This window comes from Oncorhynchus mykiss, chromosome 12 (assembly GCF_057628025.1).
Source record: "Oncorhynchus mykiss isolate SJ-2025 chromosome 12, ASM5762802v1, whole genome shotgun sequence".
In the NCBI taxonomy this organism is placed as follows: domain Eukaryota; kingdom Metazoa; phylum Chordata; class Actinopteri; order Salmoniformes; family Salmonidae; genus Oncorhynchus; species Oncorhynchus mykiss.
The window spans coordinates 81705158-81719818 of NC_143033.1; the positions used below are offsets into that span (position 1 = coordinate 81705158).

General features: G+C 43.6%; 1 protein-coding gene across 1 annotated transcript in view; it reads left to right on the forward strand.

Moving 5' to 3' along the window:
* Window positions 1–14321, forward strand: part of LOC110538507 (ubiquitin carboxyl-terminal hydrolase 43) — a 90263-nt gene extending 75942 nt beyond the window's left edge. The window contains exons 10-15 of the mRNA XM_036938592.2: window positions 857–934; window positions 1296–1425; window positions 5643–6042; window positions 6272–6430; window positions 7306–7476; window positions 7708–14321. Of these exons, the coding sequence (XP_036794487.2) occupies window positions 857–934; window positions 1296–1425; window positions 5643–6042; window positions 6272–6430; window positions 7306–7476; window positions 7708–8891 (2122 nt within the window). The 3' untranslated portion in view covers window positions 8892–14321. The remainder of the gene's footprint in view (window positions 1–856; window positions 935–1295; window positions 1426–5642; window positions 6043–6271; window positions 6431–7305; window positions 7477–7707) is intronic.
* The last annotated feature ends 340 nt before the right edge of the window (window positions 14322–14661 follow it).

The window sequence follows — 14661 nt, forward strand, 5'->3', positions numbered from 1 at the left end:
GCATTTACATGATGGCTAATTCTGAACTTTAACACCTTCTCGCAAAACTACAGTGTTCTTGAATGATGCAGAGCTTGAAGATTCTGCTCGCCATAAGTATTTAGTGCCACACTCCTAATGGAAACACAATAACTCTAGAGTTTACACCAGGGGTTCCCAACTGGTTTGGCCCACGACCCCATTTTGATATAAAAAAAAATTGTGACAACACCATTGTAAAAAAAAAAAGAAGTGATGAAATCAACAGCCAATATTTACTTATTTAATTGGGGCTATGACAATGTATTATAAATCAGTCTGATAATACTTTTGACAGTAATCATTTTCTATGATCTTCTGTACAGAAAATAACTATCATTGATGATGTTCTTTTTCCCTGATTTAGTGCCTAATCTTGTCCACTCTGTTCTAATAAGGCTCGTGGGCATTGTAGAGGGAAACAGACACACATGTGAAGGGGTCATAATATTTTATATCCTAAACCGTTCAAAGGATAGAGCCACATTTGTAGGAAGAAAACAGAAACCTGTCTGTTTATTACAACCACATCTAGCGGCTACCGGAGGTTACTGACATAACCACAGTTCTATGAACCAAGCATGATTTTTTTCCAGAGTTTCTCTTGTGACACCATTTTCAAATCTGGAGACCCCACATGGGGTTGCGACCCCTAGTTTGGGAAACGCTGGCCTACATTAACATAAAACACTGGTGGCCCACTGGTGAGGAGGGTCAGACTCAATGGAAAAGCACCTTAACAAAATGTACATACCACCTGAATAATAGGTGAACAGTAGGGGATTAGGCTGAAGTTTTACCTTGCTAATCTGATGACCTTTGACCCTTTTGTTCCCAGAGCTCTTAATCTCTGTGGCTCAGGAGGACCGCCCCATGTGAAGCTCATCATCGAGTGGGAACACAGAATCAAAGACTGGTCAGTCCTTCTCAGTGACAGTCTATAACCTTCTAGCCCTGAATTATTGTAGACCAACTGTAATCATAAAACCGTATGAATGGTGCTGCACATGCCTTATTTTATTAACGCCTGGCAGCCTCTTTCTCTCTCTGTGTACATGTTCCCAACTGTCTGTCTGTCTGTCTGTCTGTCTGTCTGTCTGTCTGTCTGTCTGTCTGTCTGTCTGTCTGTCTGTCTGTCTGTCTGTCTGTCTGTCTGCCTGCCTGCCTGCCTGCCTGCCTGCCTGCCTGCCTGCCTGCCTGCCTGCCTGCCTGCCTGCCTGCCTGCCTGCCTGCCTGCCTGCCTGCCTGCCTGCCTGTTTGTTGTCGGTCTCCTGCAGCCTGTTTGGGAACATCCAGGAGGAGGTGGTGAAGGATGCTGAGAGTGTGAGAGGCCAGCATCAGCAGCACGTCCAGCAGCACAGTTGTACCCTGGACGAGTGCTTTCAGCTCTACACTAAAGAGGAACAGGTACATTATCTCCTACGGTCAGGCAACAACCACTGCTGAGTACAATCTGTTGTCTCACTATAGTCTACAAGGGTGTCAAACTCATTCCACGGAGGGCCTTGTGTCTGCTGCTTTTAGTTTTTTCCTTTCAATTAAGCCCTAGACAACCAAGTGAGTTGAGTCCCTTACTAATTAGTGACCTTAATTCATAAATTAAGTCCAAGGGAGAAGCGTAAACCCGCAGACACTTGGCCCTCCGTGGAATGAGTTTGACATGTGTCATAGAACCTTATGTACCGAACCCACTGACTGAATGACTGACGAGGAGCAAGGAAATCCTTCCTACCTGTGATTTATATACTGTATTTTTGTTTATAGGGGAGACTGCCTCTAGTTTGAAACAGTCCTTTAAGGGAAATTCATCCAAATTACAAATACATTAATCTTATGCTACCTTAAAAATAAGATGCACATTTGTTATTTGGGTGAACAATCCCTTTAAGGACATCATTATGGAATCCATAATGCTTCTTACAGACCCCAGTGTTATAAGATGCAACGTCAACAGTAACATCAAAGGATATGAATGCTGTGGTATGATGCCAAGAACAAAATCTGCCTTCAGTCGAATCAATCAAGATGACCTGAGGTGGAATTAATCTTGCCAATTGGGCTCTTATTTTCCGATCCGTGGAGTGTTGAAATTCTATTAGAGCTGTGAATGGACTGTGTTTCTGCTGGGAACTGTATGCTCTCGCTTAACTGTACCTACACCCAGATCAGTGTCTAAACGACTTATGAATCAGAATACTTCCTTCCCTTCAAATGGTTGATTGATCTTCCTGCTCCCAGTTATACTGTACCACAATATATTTCTTACAGTCATGCCCCATCTCCATGCCCCTCCACACCTCGTTCCTAGGCCGTCATTGAAAATAAGAATTTGTTCTTAACTGACTTGCCTAGTTACATAAAGGTACAAATAAATTTTTACAAATTAAAAATAAATAAATAAACATGAAGAGGTTGTTTCAGGGAACGTTCTGAATATCCAAATCAAATCAAACTATTTGTACCGAATACAACAGAACAGTGAAATGCTTACTTACAAGCCCTTAACCAACCATGCAGTTAAGAAAAATACATTCAAAAAGTAAGAAATAATATTAACAAATCATTTAAGTGCAGCAGTAAAATAACAATAGCAAGGCTATATACAGGGGGTACCGGTACTATCAGGTATCAAGGTAAGACCCAAGTGCAGACTGTGAAGGGGCAGGCAAACGACAGGTCAAGGCAGACAGGGGTCGATAATCCAGAGTAGGAGCAAAGGTACTGGGACAGGCAGAGTGGTCAGGCGTGGGGGGGACAGGGTCAAGACAGGCAAGAGTCAAAAACCAGGAGTACGAGAAAAAGAGAGGCTGGGAAAAGACAGAAGCTGACAGGAACAAACGCTGGTAAGCTTGACAAACAAGACCAACTGGCACAGACAGACAGAAAACACAGGTATAAATACCCAGAGGATAAGTGGGTCTTAGTCTTAGGTCAGTTAGGATCACCACATTATTTTAAGAATGTGAAATGTCAGAATAATCGTAGAGAGAATGATTTATTTCAGCTTTTATTTCTTTCATCACATTCCCAGTGGGTCAGAAGTTTACATACACAGTATTTGGTAGCATTGCCTTTAAATTGTTTAACTTGGGTCAAACGTTTTGGGTAGCCTTCCACAAGCTTCCCACAATAAGTTGGGGGAATTTTAGCCCATTCCTCCTGACAGAGCTGGTGTGACTGAGTCAGGTTTGTAGGCCTCCTTGCTCGCAAACGCTTTTTCAGTTCTGCCCATCAAATTTTCTATTGGATTGAGGTCAGGGCTTTGTGATGGCCACTCCAATACCTTGACTTTGTTGTCCTCAAGCCATTTTGCCACAACTTTGGAAGTATGCTAGGGGTCATTGTCCATTTGGAAGACCAATTTGCGACTAAGCTTTAACTTCCTTACTGATGTCTTGAGATGTTGCTTCAATTTATCCACATAATTTTCCATCCTCATGACGCCATCTATTTTGTGAGGTGCACCAGTCCCTCCTACAGCAAAACACCACCAAAACATGATGCTGCCACCCTGTGCTTCACGGTTGGGATGGTGTTCTTCGGCTTGCAAGCCTCCCCCTTTTTCCTCCAAACATAACGGTGGTCATTATGGCCAAACAGTTCTATTTTTGTTTCATCAGACCAGAGGACATTTCTCCAAAAAGTAAGATTTTTTTTCTGAAGTCTTGGCTGATTTCTTTAGATTTTCCCATGATGTCAAGCAAAGAGGCACTGAGTTTGAAGGTAGGCCTTGAAATACATCCACAGGTACACCTCCAATTGACTCAAATGATGTAAATTAACAGTTAAGAAAAATACATTCAGAAACTTCTAAAGCCATGACATCCTTTTCTGCAATTTTCCAAGCTGTTTAAAGGCACAGTCAACTTAGTGTATGTAAACTTCTGACCCACTGGAATTGTGATACAGGGAATTTTATAAGTTAAATAATCTCTTCGTAAACAAATGTTGGAAAAATGACATGTGTCATGCACAAAGTAGATGTCCTAACCGACTTGCCAAAATTATAGTTTGTCAATAAGAAATTTGTGGAGTGGTTGAAAACAGAGTTTTAAAGACTCCAACCTAAGTGTATGTAAACTTCCGACTTCAACTGTACATGTAGGTAGAGTTATTAAAGTGACTATGCATAGATAATAACAGAGAATAGCAGCAGCGTAAAATAGATTGCAAATAGTTTGGGTAGCCATTTGATTAGATGGTCAGGAGTCTTATGGCTTTGGGGTTGAAGCTGTTTATAGAAGCCTCTTAGACCTAGACTTGGAGCTCCGGTACTGCTTGCCATGCGGTAGCAGAGAGAATAGTCTATGACTAGGGTGGCCTTTTAGGGCCTTCCTCTGACACCGCCTGGTATAGAGGTCCTGGATGGCAGGAAGCTTGGCCCCGGTGATGTACTGGGCCGTACGCACTAACCACTGTAGTGCCTTGCGGTCGGAGGCCGAGCAGTCAATATACCGTGCAGTGATGCAACCCGTCAGGATGCTCTCGATGGTGCAGCTGTAGAACCTTTTGAGGATCTGAGGACCCATGCCAAATCTTTTCAGTGTCCTGAGGGGGAATAGGTTTTGTCGTGCCCTCTTCACGACTGTCTTGGTGTGCTTGGACCATGTTAGTTAGGTAATAGAGGTGTACAGGAACTTAAAAGCCTGTAATTTGGTTTATGTAATACGCTTATGAAGTTGACATGTGCGATAGATATCTAGAACATGTCCTCCTCAAGAGCCTTCTCTTAGTTTCTTCCTGAGCATTGTTTGAGTCCTATGTCTACTTCTGATATGAGTGAATCCTTTCTCATTGCCATTCATGAGGCAAATGACTAAGCTTTCTTTAGCTCCATTCGTGACCAGATTAGTATCCTCGACTGAACATGAAGGTTATTGGATACAGCTGCCTCCATCTCCTTCCTCCACTCTTCTTCATGCACACTAATCAGAGGGATTAGAGTACCAGAGGCGGTCGCCCCAGCAACAGGTTGTGAAAGTGACTGATAAATTAGGCTTCACATACTGTTCTGATGAAACAGACACGGTCTCATGCACAGAGCTATCACTGAAGACCACCGCAACCTGTATCAGACCACATTTCATGTCTTAAACATTGTCCACCAGCTTCAAACTGCTGGAAAAACAATATTTTTTGGTTATTTCACAGCGATTTAGATGGTACAATGATTCCCTACACTATTCAGTGCTTGCTTTCTCACATAAACTGAAATTGAGAAAACAGTGTAGAATTTTTGCAACCAGGAAATTAGCGATTTTCGCTAGATAATACAGCCACAAAGTCAGAGCAGCTGCCGCTCCGGCGGGAAAAGTACACAGCCAATCACAAGACTGGTGGGTAAGTAATACTGTGAAACATTATCAATTATCGAAACATATTAGCGACAGATATATTATGGACATTTTCTAAAATTACAATTCAAAAATGTAAAACAATCCAATGTAGCACCTTAAGAGAGTGTTATGAAATGATTTCAGTGGGTTGATTGAGGGACAAGGTTTCATTTTTTTTTTCTTTTTTTCATCTCTCTCTCTCTCTCTCTCTCTCTCTCTCTCATTCTCTCTCTCTCTCTCTCTCTCTCTCTCTCTCTCTCTCTCTCTCTCTCTCTCTCTCTCCGCCAGCTGGCCCCAGACGATGCATGGAAATGTCCCCACTGTAAGCAGCTGCAGCAGGGCATGGTGAAGATGAGCCTGTGGACGCTGCCTGACATCCTCATCCTCCACCTCAAGCGCTTCCGGCAGGTGGGCGAGCGCCGCAACAAGCTGGCCACGCTGGTGCGCTTCCCCCTAGACGGCCTAGACATGGCGCCCCATGTGGTGAAGAGGAGTCAGAGCACCCGGCTGCCCCCCCACTGTCCTCTGCCCCCCCACGGCCCTCTGCTCCCTGGCCCCCTGCTCCCTGGCCCCCTGCACCCGGCCTGGAAACAGCCCTGCCCACCCGACGTGGCCCCTCCAGACTTCCTATATGACCTCTATGCCGTATGTAACCACCACGGAGGCATGCACGGGGGACATTACACAGGTTTGTATGGAGGGACTGTCTGGCTGTCATATTCACATCCTATAAATGTTCTATGAAATATCAATCTCATTGAAAGTGGTCTTTAATCAGCAAGGTGTCTTGAAGTGAGATCCAGTCCAAAAATGTGTTTGATGGTGATGATAATAAAGATATGGTGGTGGTTTGTTTAGTATGTCTGTAAGTACACACTGTTGTGCATGTCTGAACAGGTGTCTGTGTCTCTGTGCAGCGTTCTGCAGGAACTCATTGGACGCCCAGTGGTATGGGTATGATGACAGCAGTGCAGAGCCAGTCACAGAGGGGGAGGTGTGCACACGGGGAGCCTACATCCTCTTCTACCAGAGACGCAACACCATCCCTCCATGGTCAGCCAGCTCCTCTCTCAGAGGTGAGCCGTGTTGACAAGTCCATTAATTAAGCCACAGTCTGCAATATGTCCTGCAATTCTATTGTGTCATTTCAATAGATGATATATACCAATTGGTTCTTGAAGAATACTGACCTTTAGAGGTCTTCAGTTGAAAGTAAGTCCATGTAATGGAAATAAGGCTTCTGATATCCATTATTGGTGAAATGATGGCTTTCATCACCCAATAATGAATGGTACTTCACTGACAGCATCCAGACATTTTTCTAATTTAAAGCATTAATGTTGAAATCAAAAGAGTGTATGATTGGCAGTGTGTAATGACGTTGTCCATCATAGGATTGAGGTACAGTAAAGGCATACTAGGTTTGGTTTGCTCCTAGCAGAAGCCGGATAGGCAAAGGGAACGTCTGTGCATTGCATACTCCCTTAAAAGAGTTTTGCTTAAAAATGAGAAAAAAGCTGCAATAGCGGCAATTGTCCCTCTTGAGACGCTGTAGCCAGTATACACTTCCTCAAAATAGTCAGAATTAATCTAAGATAACTCAAGAAACCTATCATTCATTTTGACATTTTTGCAGTGGAGATCTTAGTCGTGCATTTTTACATCTAACTAAGATGTTTGGTGCATTATTTCACAATGAAAAAGTTTATTGAATAATCCTTACTGTTGACCAATCTCCGACCAAGGGGCATAGGCTTCCAAACTAACAACAACTAACAAAATGTTGTCGTAATATATGCACAAACTCTTCCCGGAATGTTTTGGCTGGGAAGCATGCGGACGCCTACTGTCCCCCTCTAGGAAAAGGAGACAGGTTTGTATGTATTAGCTGTGTTGAGAGTCCAGTAGATGGCACTTTGCTCTCTATAACAGTGTTCTTCTACTTCTACAGGCTCCACCAGCTCCTCCACGTCAGACCACTGGCTGATCCGTCTGACGCGGGACAGTAAGAGGGACAGCCTGTTCTCTGGGGGGTCCACCTCTGGCCCTCCTGGCCCCACACCAACCCTCGAATCCCCAGAGCTCCCTGTGTTCGAGGACGAGCATCTCAAAACAGAGACAGGTGAGTAGCACATTTGGACACCATTTCCCCAGTCTGTCTCTAAATAAATAAAACCACTATGGTCTGATTGGTCTGAAGTTCTAGTTGTTACTCAAAGAGGATTATATCTTTGAGATAATGACATCATTAAAAAGCAGATGATTATGTAGATAAGTCGATCAATGAACCATTATAAAAGAGGAGGAATATGAGGGAAAATCCTAACTGTGTTTGTTTTTCTTCTGGGTCCAGATGGGTTTGAGAATAAGCCATTTGTCCGAGGCACTCAGGGCAGAAGCGTGAGCATGAGGTCACACACTAAGACCAAGGACACCCTGAGCAAAGTACTGCCCCTGCGCTGGTCCTTTGGTTCCAAGGACCGCCCCAAACCCTCCGCCCCCAGGCGAGGGGAGCTGGTGGAGTACCTGGAGTCAGGGCGCAGGCCGCGGTGCACCAAGGACCCCATCATCACCCTAGTGGCCACCCCGCCCCAGGGCGGGCACAGGGACCTGGGCAGCTCCCCCAGTGTCAGCAGCCTGAGCTGCATGGACAGGTCCAACTCTGAGGCCTGCGACTCCCCAAGAGTACCAGAGGGCCAGAGCAGGCCTACCGTAGAGAGGAGCTCTAGCCTGGGGCTCAGTATTATCACTAAAGCCAAGGATGACAGCTCACTGGGCCGGAGGTCCTCCAAGAGGTTCAGGCAGGACCAGGGCAGGACCCTGGACCATCACCCTCATAGAGGCTCTACTGATGGGATCCACATCAGCCACAGTGCCCCCCCAAGTAGGGACTCCACACTGAAGAGACCCAAGGCCCAAGCAGGGCTGACCTCCAGGGTAGGGGTGCTGCAGGCTGGTCTACAGCCTGAGGAGAGGAAGGGGATGAGGGGTCAGGAGGTAAGGAGCCACGACAGCCTCTTGTCCTTTTTCAAATCAGGCTTCCTGAAGAAAGACACTCAGAGTACACCTAGCAAGGGGGAGGTGGTCCGGGCCAATGGCCACGGACGAATCAGCAAGGGGGAGGAAGTCCGGGCCAATGGCCATGGACGAACCAGCAAGGTGGCAAACGGTAGTTTGTCTAAACTCTCCCTCTCCAATGGGACCCTGAACGGTGTAGCGCTGGAGGAAAAGAGGGCCAACGGCGCCTCTAGAAGTGACTGCCGTCACAGCAAAGGGCAGCTTGTCAACGGGAGGGCAGGGAGTCACAGCTCTGCTGCTGACATCAAGCGTGCCCACAGCTCCAGTAACATCCAGACCAAATTGGACTTGACCCTGCGCAGGTGTGCCTCTCTGCAGAGGAATGGGCAGGTAGCTCCCCCGGCCCCCCGCAGCAGCCTGGCCACAGACAAGCCCAGCTATGCCGCCCTGCAGCGGGCACGCTACAGCACCACCTCCCTGGGCAGGCAGCAGAGACCCGTCCCCGAGTCCTGCTTCTGACTCCCTCCGCACCACTAGGCTAATTGGCTGCTGCCACAGTAGTAGAGTTACCTGGCCTGTGTGTCTCTTTATTTAGAGTTTCTGCCAATGCTACTGTCAGGGTTAGCATGTTAGTGTGAGCTGAGCAGTCTGGCCACCACTGCTAGAGCAGAGGAATAGTCACGGTGTTACTATAAGACAGGTTCTTAGGGGAGGCTTTGCCAACAGCTGAAATCAGTAATGCAGTGCGTAACAGTTAACTGTCTGTCATAGTCTTCTGTTTAATGTAAGTGCCTCTGTGACAGTTCAGAATGATTGTTTGTTGAACACTGGAACCACGCTATTGATTGACACACATCACATCCAGACGGTCACCAGGTCTCTGTAGTATAGCCAGCAGAGCTGTTGTTTCTGAAGGGCATCATGTACCCTCTGTTAACACTGATGTTTATTGACGTATTGTCTTTGTGTGTACATGAATCTATGCAGACTGTGTACAATGGAGAGGTACAACTGCTGTATTGTGATCATATTTATTCCACAAACATGTCAAGCATCGTTCTTGGTTGTATGCTGTCCTTGATTTTCTATTGATGTAGCCATGGAGGAACATCCTGCACAGAAAGATTCAGTTAAATGATTGTCTGTCTGTGCTTCCACTGCAAACTGTTTGCTGGGACCTCATACACTTATGTTATTGCTAATATTCATCATGTATCATCTTCTGTCAGTGGCAACTGGCAACTGAAAGAAATAAGTACTGTAATAACCTGGTTGTTACACACCTGTTACTGACTACCGTACGGTAACGACGGTGTGTGATTGGAGGAGAAGTAAGGGTAGAGGAATGAAATGGTGATTTATGTTCGTAACTAACATGATTGAAATACTGGGTTGAAAAGAGGGTAGTTTGCGCACCATGTACTCCAGCACAGTGATGGTCCTGTATACTCCACAATAGATTTAATGGATCTTGAACCAAAGTTTGTGTCAATCAGAACATTCATCAGGACCCTGAAAAAGGTCTAGATAATCTAGTTTAAGATTCATTGTGGAGCATACAAGAATACCTGACCTTACCGGACTTACCGGACTTACCTTACCGGACTTTCTATTTTAAATCTAAATGGAAAATAATTATCAAAAAGAGCCACTTGAGAGTTTTGTACATTGACTTGTGTGAACTTAGATGGGTGCTATTATGTGATGGTGAACTGTTGTGGAACCTCCTCACACCAGTGGTTTAGGTCAGCCCCTTATAGAGCACCAGGGACAGACTGACAGCCCATTTCAAGGCTTTTAATGTCACTCCCTGTATCTCCCCACTGCTGAGCTCCAGAGAAAGTTACTGCCTGTGTTTCACAATAACTCACCAGGGGGGATTAAACCTGCTTCCCTGTTGCCATGGCAAACTCCCTTAAAGATACCAACTGTGAAGGTGCTGCTGGCTGTTGTCCTCTGTAGAGGGGCAGGGATTTCTTGATTTTCATTCATTTTCAACCCAAAACATCTCTTGACTTAGCTTCCAATATACAATACATGACGATCTATTACATTACATGAAGATCATTTTGTATAGAGTGCTGTAATGCATTTTAATTGTCAGCCATAGGGTACATGCCAATTCAGATATATGCACATTCTGTGTATGTTCTAGTCAGTGCAGATTTCCCAGCAACAATGGATGGAAACGTATGATGTGTGTTTTATGTTAGGAGGGTGTAGAGCACATGTGTTTGAGCTTTCATCAACTGTATATGAACATATGTAGAAGTAATATTACCAACACAATGGCATACAGTGCTTCTGTAAAGGGAAAAATACTATCAGAGTTAATGTATTTATCTATTAGATTTCTGAGTTACTTAATTACTTAGGCCCATCGCCCCATGAGAAGCATAGGCCATCAACTGGCCATCAACTGAGTTGACTTCATGTATCTGAAATTATCTAGAATTTAATCCCAATGAAATGATACAATAATTTACTATTCTCCTAAACTATAATGTTAATGTGTAGGACATATGATTGTGTTAGCAGACATACAGTAGTAGCTATGCAATATACTGGACCATATGGGATGCCCCATATGCATCATCATAACTTCTTCTAATGGGGATTGGTTGATGACACTACACCATCAACCATCATGACAAATTGGTTGATGACACTACACCATCAACCATCATGACAAATTGGTTGATGACACTACACCATCAACCATCATGACAAATTGGTTGATGACACTACACCATCAACATTGTCTGATGACACTACACCATCAACATTGTCTGATGACACTACACCATCAACATAGGCTGATGACACTACACCATCAACATAGGCTGATGACACTACACCATCAACATAGGCTGATGACACTACACCATCAACATAGGCTGATGACACTACACCATCAACATAGGCTGATGACACTACACCATCAACATTGTCTGATGACACTACACCATCAACATAGGCTGATGACACTACACCATCAACATAGGCTGATGACACTACACCATCAACATAGGCTGATGACACTACACCATCAACATAGGCTGATGACACTACACCATCAACATAGGCTGATGACACTACACCATCAACATAGGCTGATGACACTACACCATCAACATAGGCTGATGACACCACACCATCAACATAGGCTGATGACACTACACCATCAACATTGTCTGATGACACTACACCATCAACATAGGCTGATGACACTACACCATCAACATTGTCTGATGACACTACACCATCAACATAGGCTGATGACACTACACCATCAACATAGGCTGATGACACTACACCATCAACATAGGCTGATGACACTACACCATCAACATTGTCTGATGACACTACACCATCAACATAGGCTGATGACACTACACCATCAACATAGGCTGATGACACTACACCATCAACATAGGCTGATGACACTACACCATCAACATAGGCTGATGACACTACACCATCAACATTGTCTGATGACACTACACCATCAACATTGTCTGATGACACTACACCATCAACATTGTCTGATGACACTACACCATCAACATAGACTGATGACACTACACCATCAACATAGGCTGATGACACTACACCATCAACATAGGCTGATGACACTACACCATCAACATTGTCTGATGACACTACACCATCAACATTGTCTGATGACACTACACCATCAACATTGTCTGATGACACTACACCATCAACATTGTCTGATGACACTACACCATCAACATTGTCTGATGACACTACACCATCAACATTGTCTGATGACACTACACCATCAACATAGGCTGATGACACCACACCATCAACATAGGCTGATGACACTACACCATCAACATAGGCTGATGACACTACACCATCAACATTGTCTGATGACACTACACCATCAACATTGTCTGATGACACTACACCATCAACATAGGCTGATGACACTACACCATCAACATAGGCTGATGACACTACACCATCAACATAGGCTGATGACACTACACCATCAACATAGGCTGATGACACCACACCATCAACATAGGCTGATGACACCACACCATCAACATAGGCTGATGACACCACACCATCAACATAGGCTGATGACACCACACCATCAACATAGGCTGATGACACTACACCATCAACATAGGCTGATGACACTACACCATCAACATAGGCTGATGACACTACACCATCAACATAGGCTGATGACACCACACCATCAACATAGGCTGATGACACTACACCATCAACATTGTCTGATGACACTACACCATCAACATAGGCTGATGACACCACACCATCAACATAGGCTGATGACACTACACCATCAACATAGGCTGATGACACCACACCATCAACATAGGCTGATGACACTACACCATCAACATAGGCTGATGACACTACACCATCAACATAGGCAGATGACACTACACCATCAACATTGTCTGATGACACCACACCATCAACATAGGCTGATGACACTACACCATCAACATAGGCTGATGACACTACACCATCAACATAGGCAGATGACACTAGCTCAAATGTTATGCCTTTTTTTTATTCACTTGTTCTCATCAATTTTGTTTCTGCAACCTTATTTAACTTTTCTGTATCACTTTGTTTACCAAAACGAGCACTTGTTTTGGAAGTGACCCTAAATGAAGGATGCTTTCCTTGGGAGGGCATGGGTTGACTATATTTTATATGCAACTTTTGTAAAAGTCTACATTTTATACCTGATTTGTAATTATGCAAATGAAGGCTCCAGATGATCAAATCAGATAATGTATGCTTCTGATTAGAGAGCAACGTCAGGATAAAGCACAAGTGGACTTTAATTGTGAACTTAACATATATATTGTATCTGCTTATTACCATACTGGAATTTATTTCAATTGCAAATTAAACACAGCTTTTCTCACAACTACTCTCTTTATTATATCATAATACAAACGAGGAGATATTCAATTGCATGTGTCATTGTACTGTACAAAGCACTTTACCTGAGACATGCAAAGAAAAATGCATCAACAAGATACTATATCACTTTTTTCCTTTCACCCTGTTGGTTGTCCAAATGGTAGTGTTTGTTAATCATCAACTTGTTATTGTACGCTTTCTTTGTGCGCTTATTACATTTTAGACTGACATCCCAACATCTGTCATTTTGGAGTCTTTTTCATGGCTTCAATCAAAGCGTAATTTCTCTGGCATATTGCCAAGCTTTATGATTGTTTACAACATTTATAATTAAAATGCAAAGGCGTATGTATTTCTCAATCTACACGCCTGACACTGAAATGGGGCAGTTGAAAGGCTGTGCCATTTGCAGTAGCTTTATGCACTTAAAGCTAGAATCCTTCATTGAAACAATAACAAAGCGGCCACTCTACTTCTGTTTTGCTAACAAAGCTGAGTGAAGGACCTGGAGAAATATAACCACTCTCAAATTCATAGACTGAGCTATGAATGTAAGGACTGACCATCCATGATATCAAAATTGGAGTATGAACCATGTTTTGAGGCTATACAGTGTTTGTTACCTTATACTTTTTTTTAACACACTTTTGGGTTCGTCAGTTGAACTAAGCTCATGAGGCATTTACACATTATAAGTTCAAAAATGGATGTAGCATCTAAGGATTCTAGCTTTAACCGATGACCTCAACATATTCTATTATCACACAATACAAAATGTATACATTTTCCTTTTCATGTAATCGCTAATGTGTTGGCACATTAAAGTGATGGTAAAGTACAGACTCTACTAATAAAATTCATAAAGTCAGTCATACCAGTATACTTGATCACACTGAAGGGTTGTTGGGTTGTGTTGTGTATGTTGTGTTCAGCAGCTTTATGGATGACCCATTCTCTTGGCTGATGTGATGTTTATGTTTTGAAGAATAAAAGCTATTGATATCTTCAGTCCCCTCTTTCTTTGTGCTGCGCTCAGTAGCCTGCAGGGTGTAATTACTTCTCCAGTAAAGAAAACACAGCTGTAATGGGTTACTTGATGGCATTCTGCAGTGCCACTAACACTTAGTGGCACTACTATACAACTCAAATATGAACCAATCTCTTTTTTAAACTGCATCATAGCAGCCTTAATATTGATTGGAGCAGCAGTGCAGTTTAAATAACTCTGTAATAATTTTGCTTTCATTAAAATTTGGCTGAAGATTCCTTTTTGAAGAGTCTTTGTTCAAGTGAATAAGGGCTGAATCAATCGCTGGAATTGAAATGATAGGGAGCACCGCAATTTGAC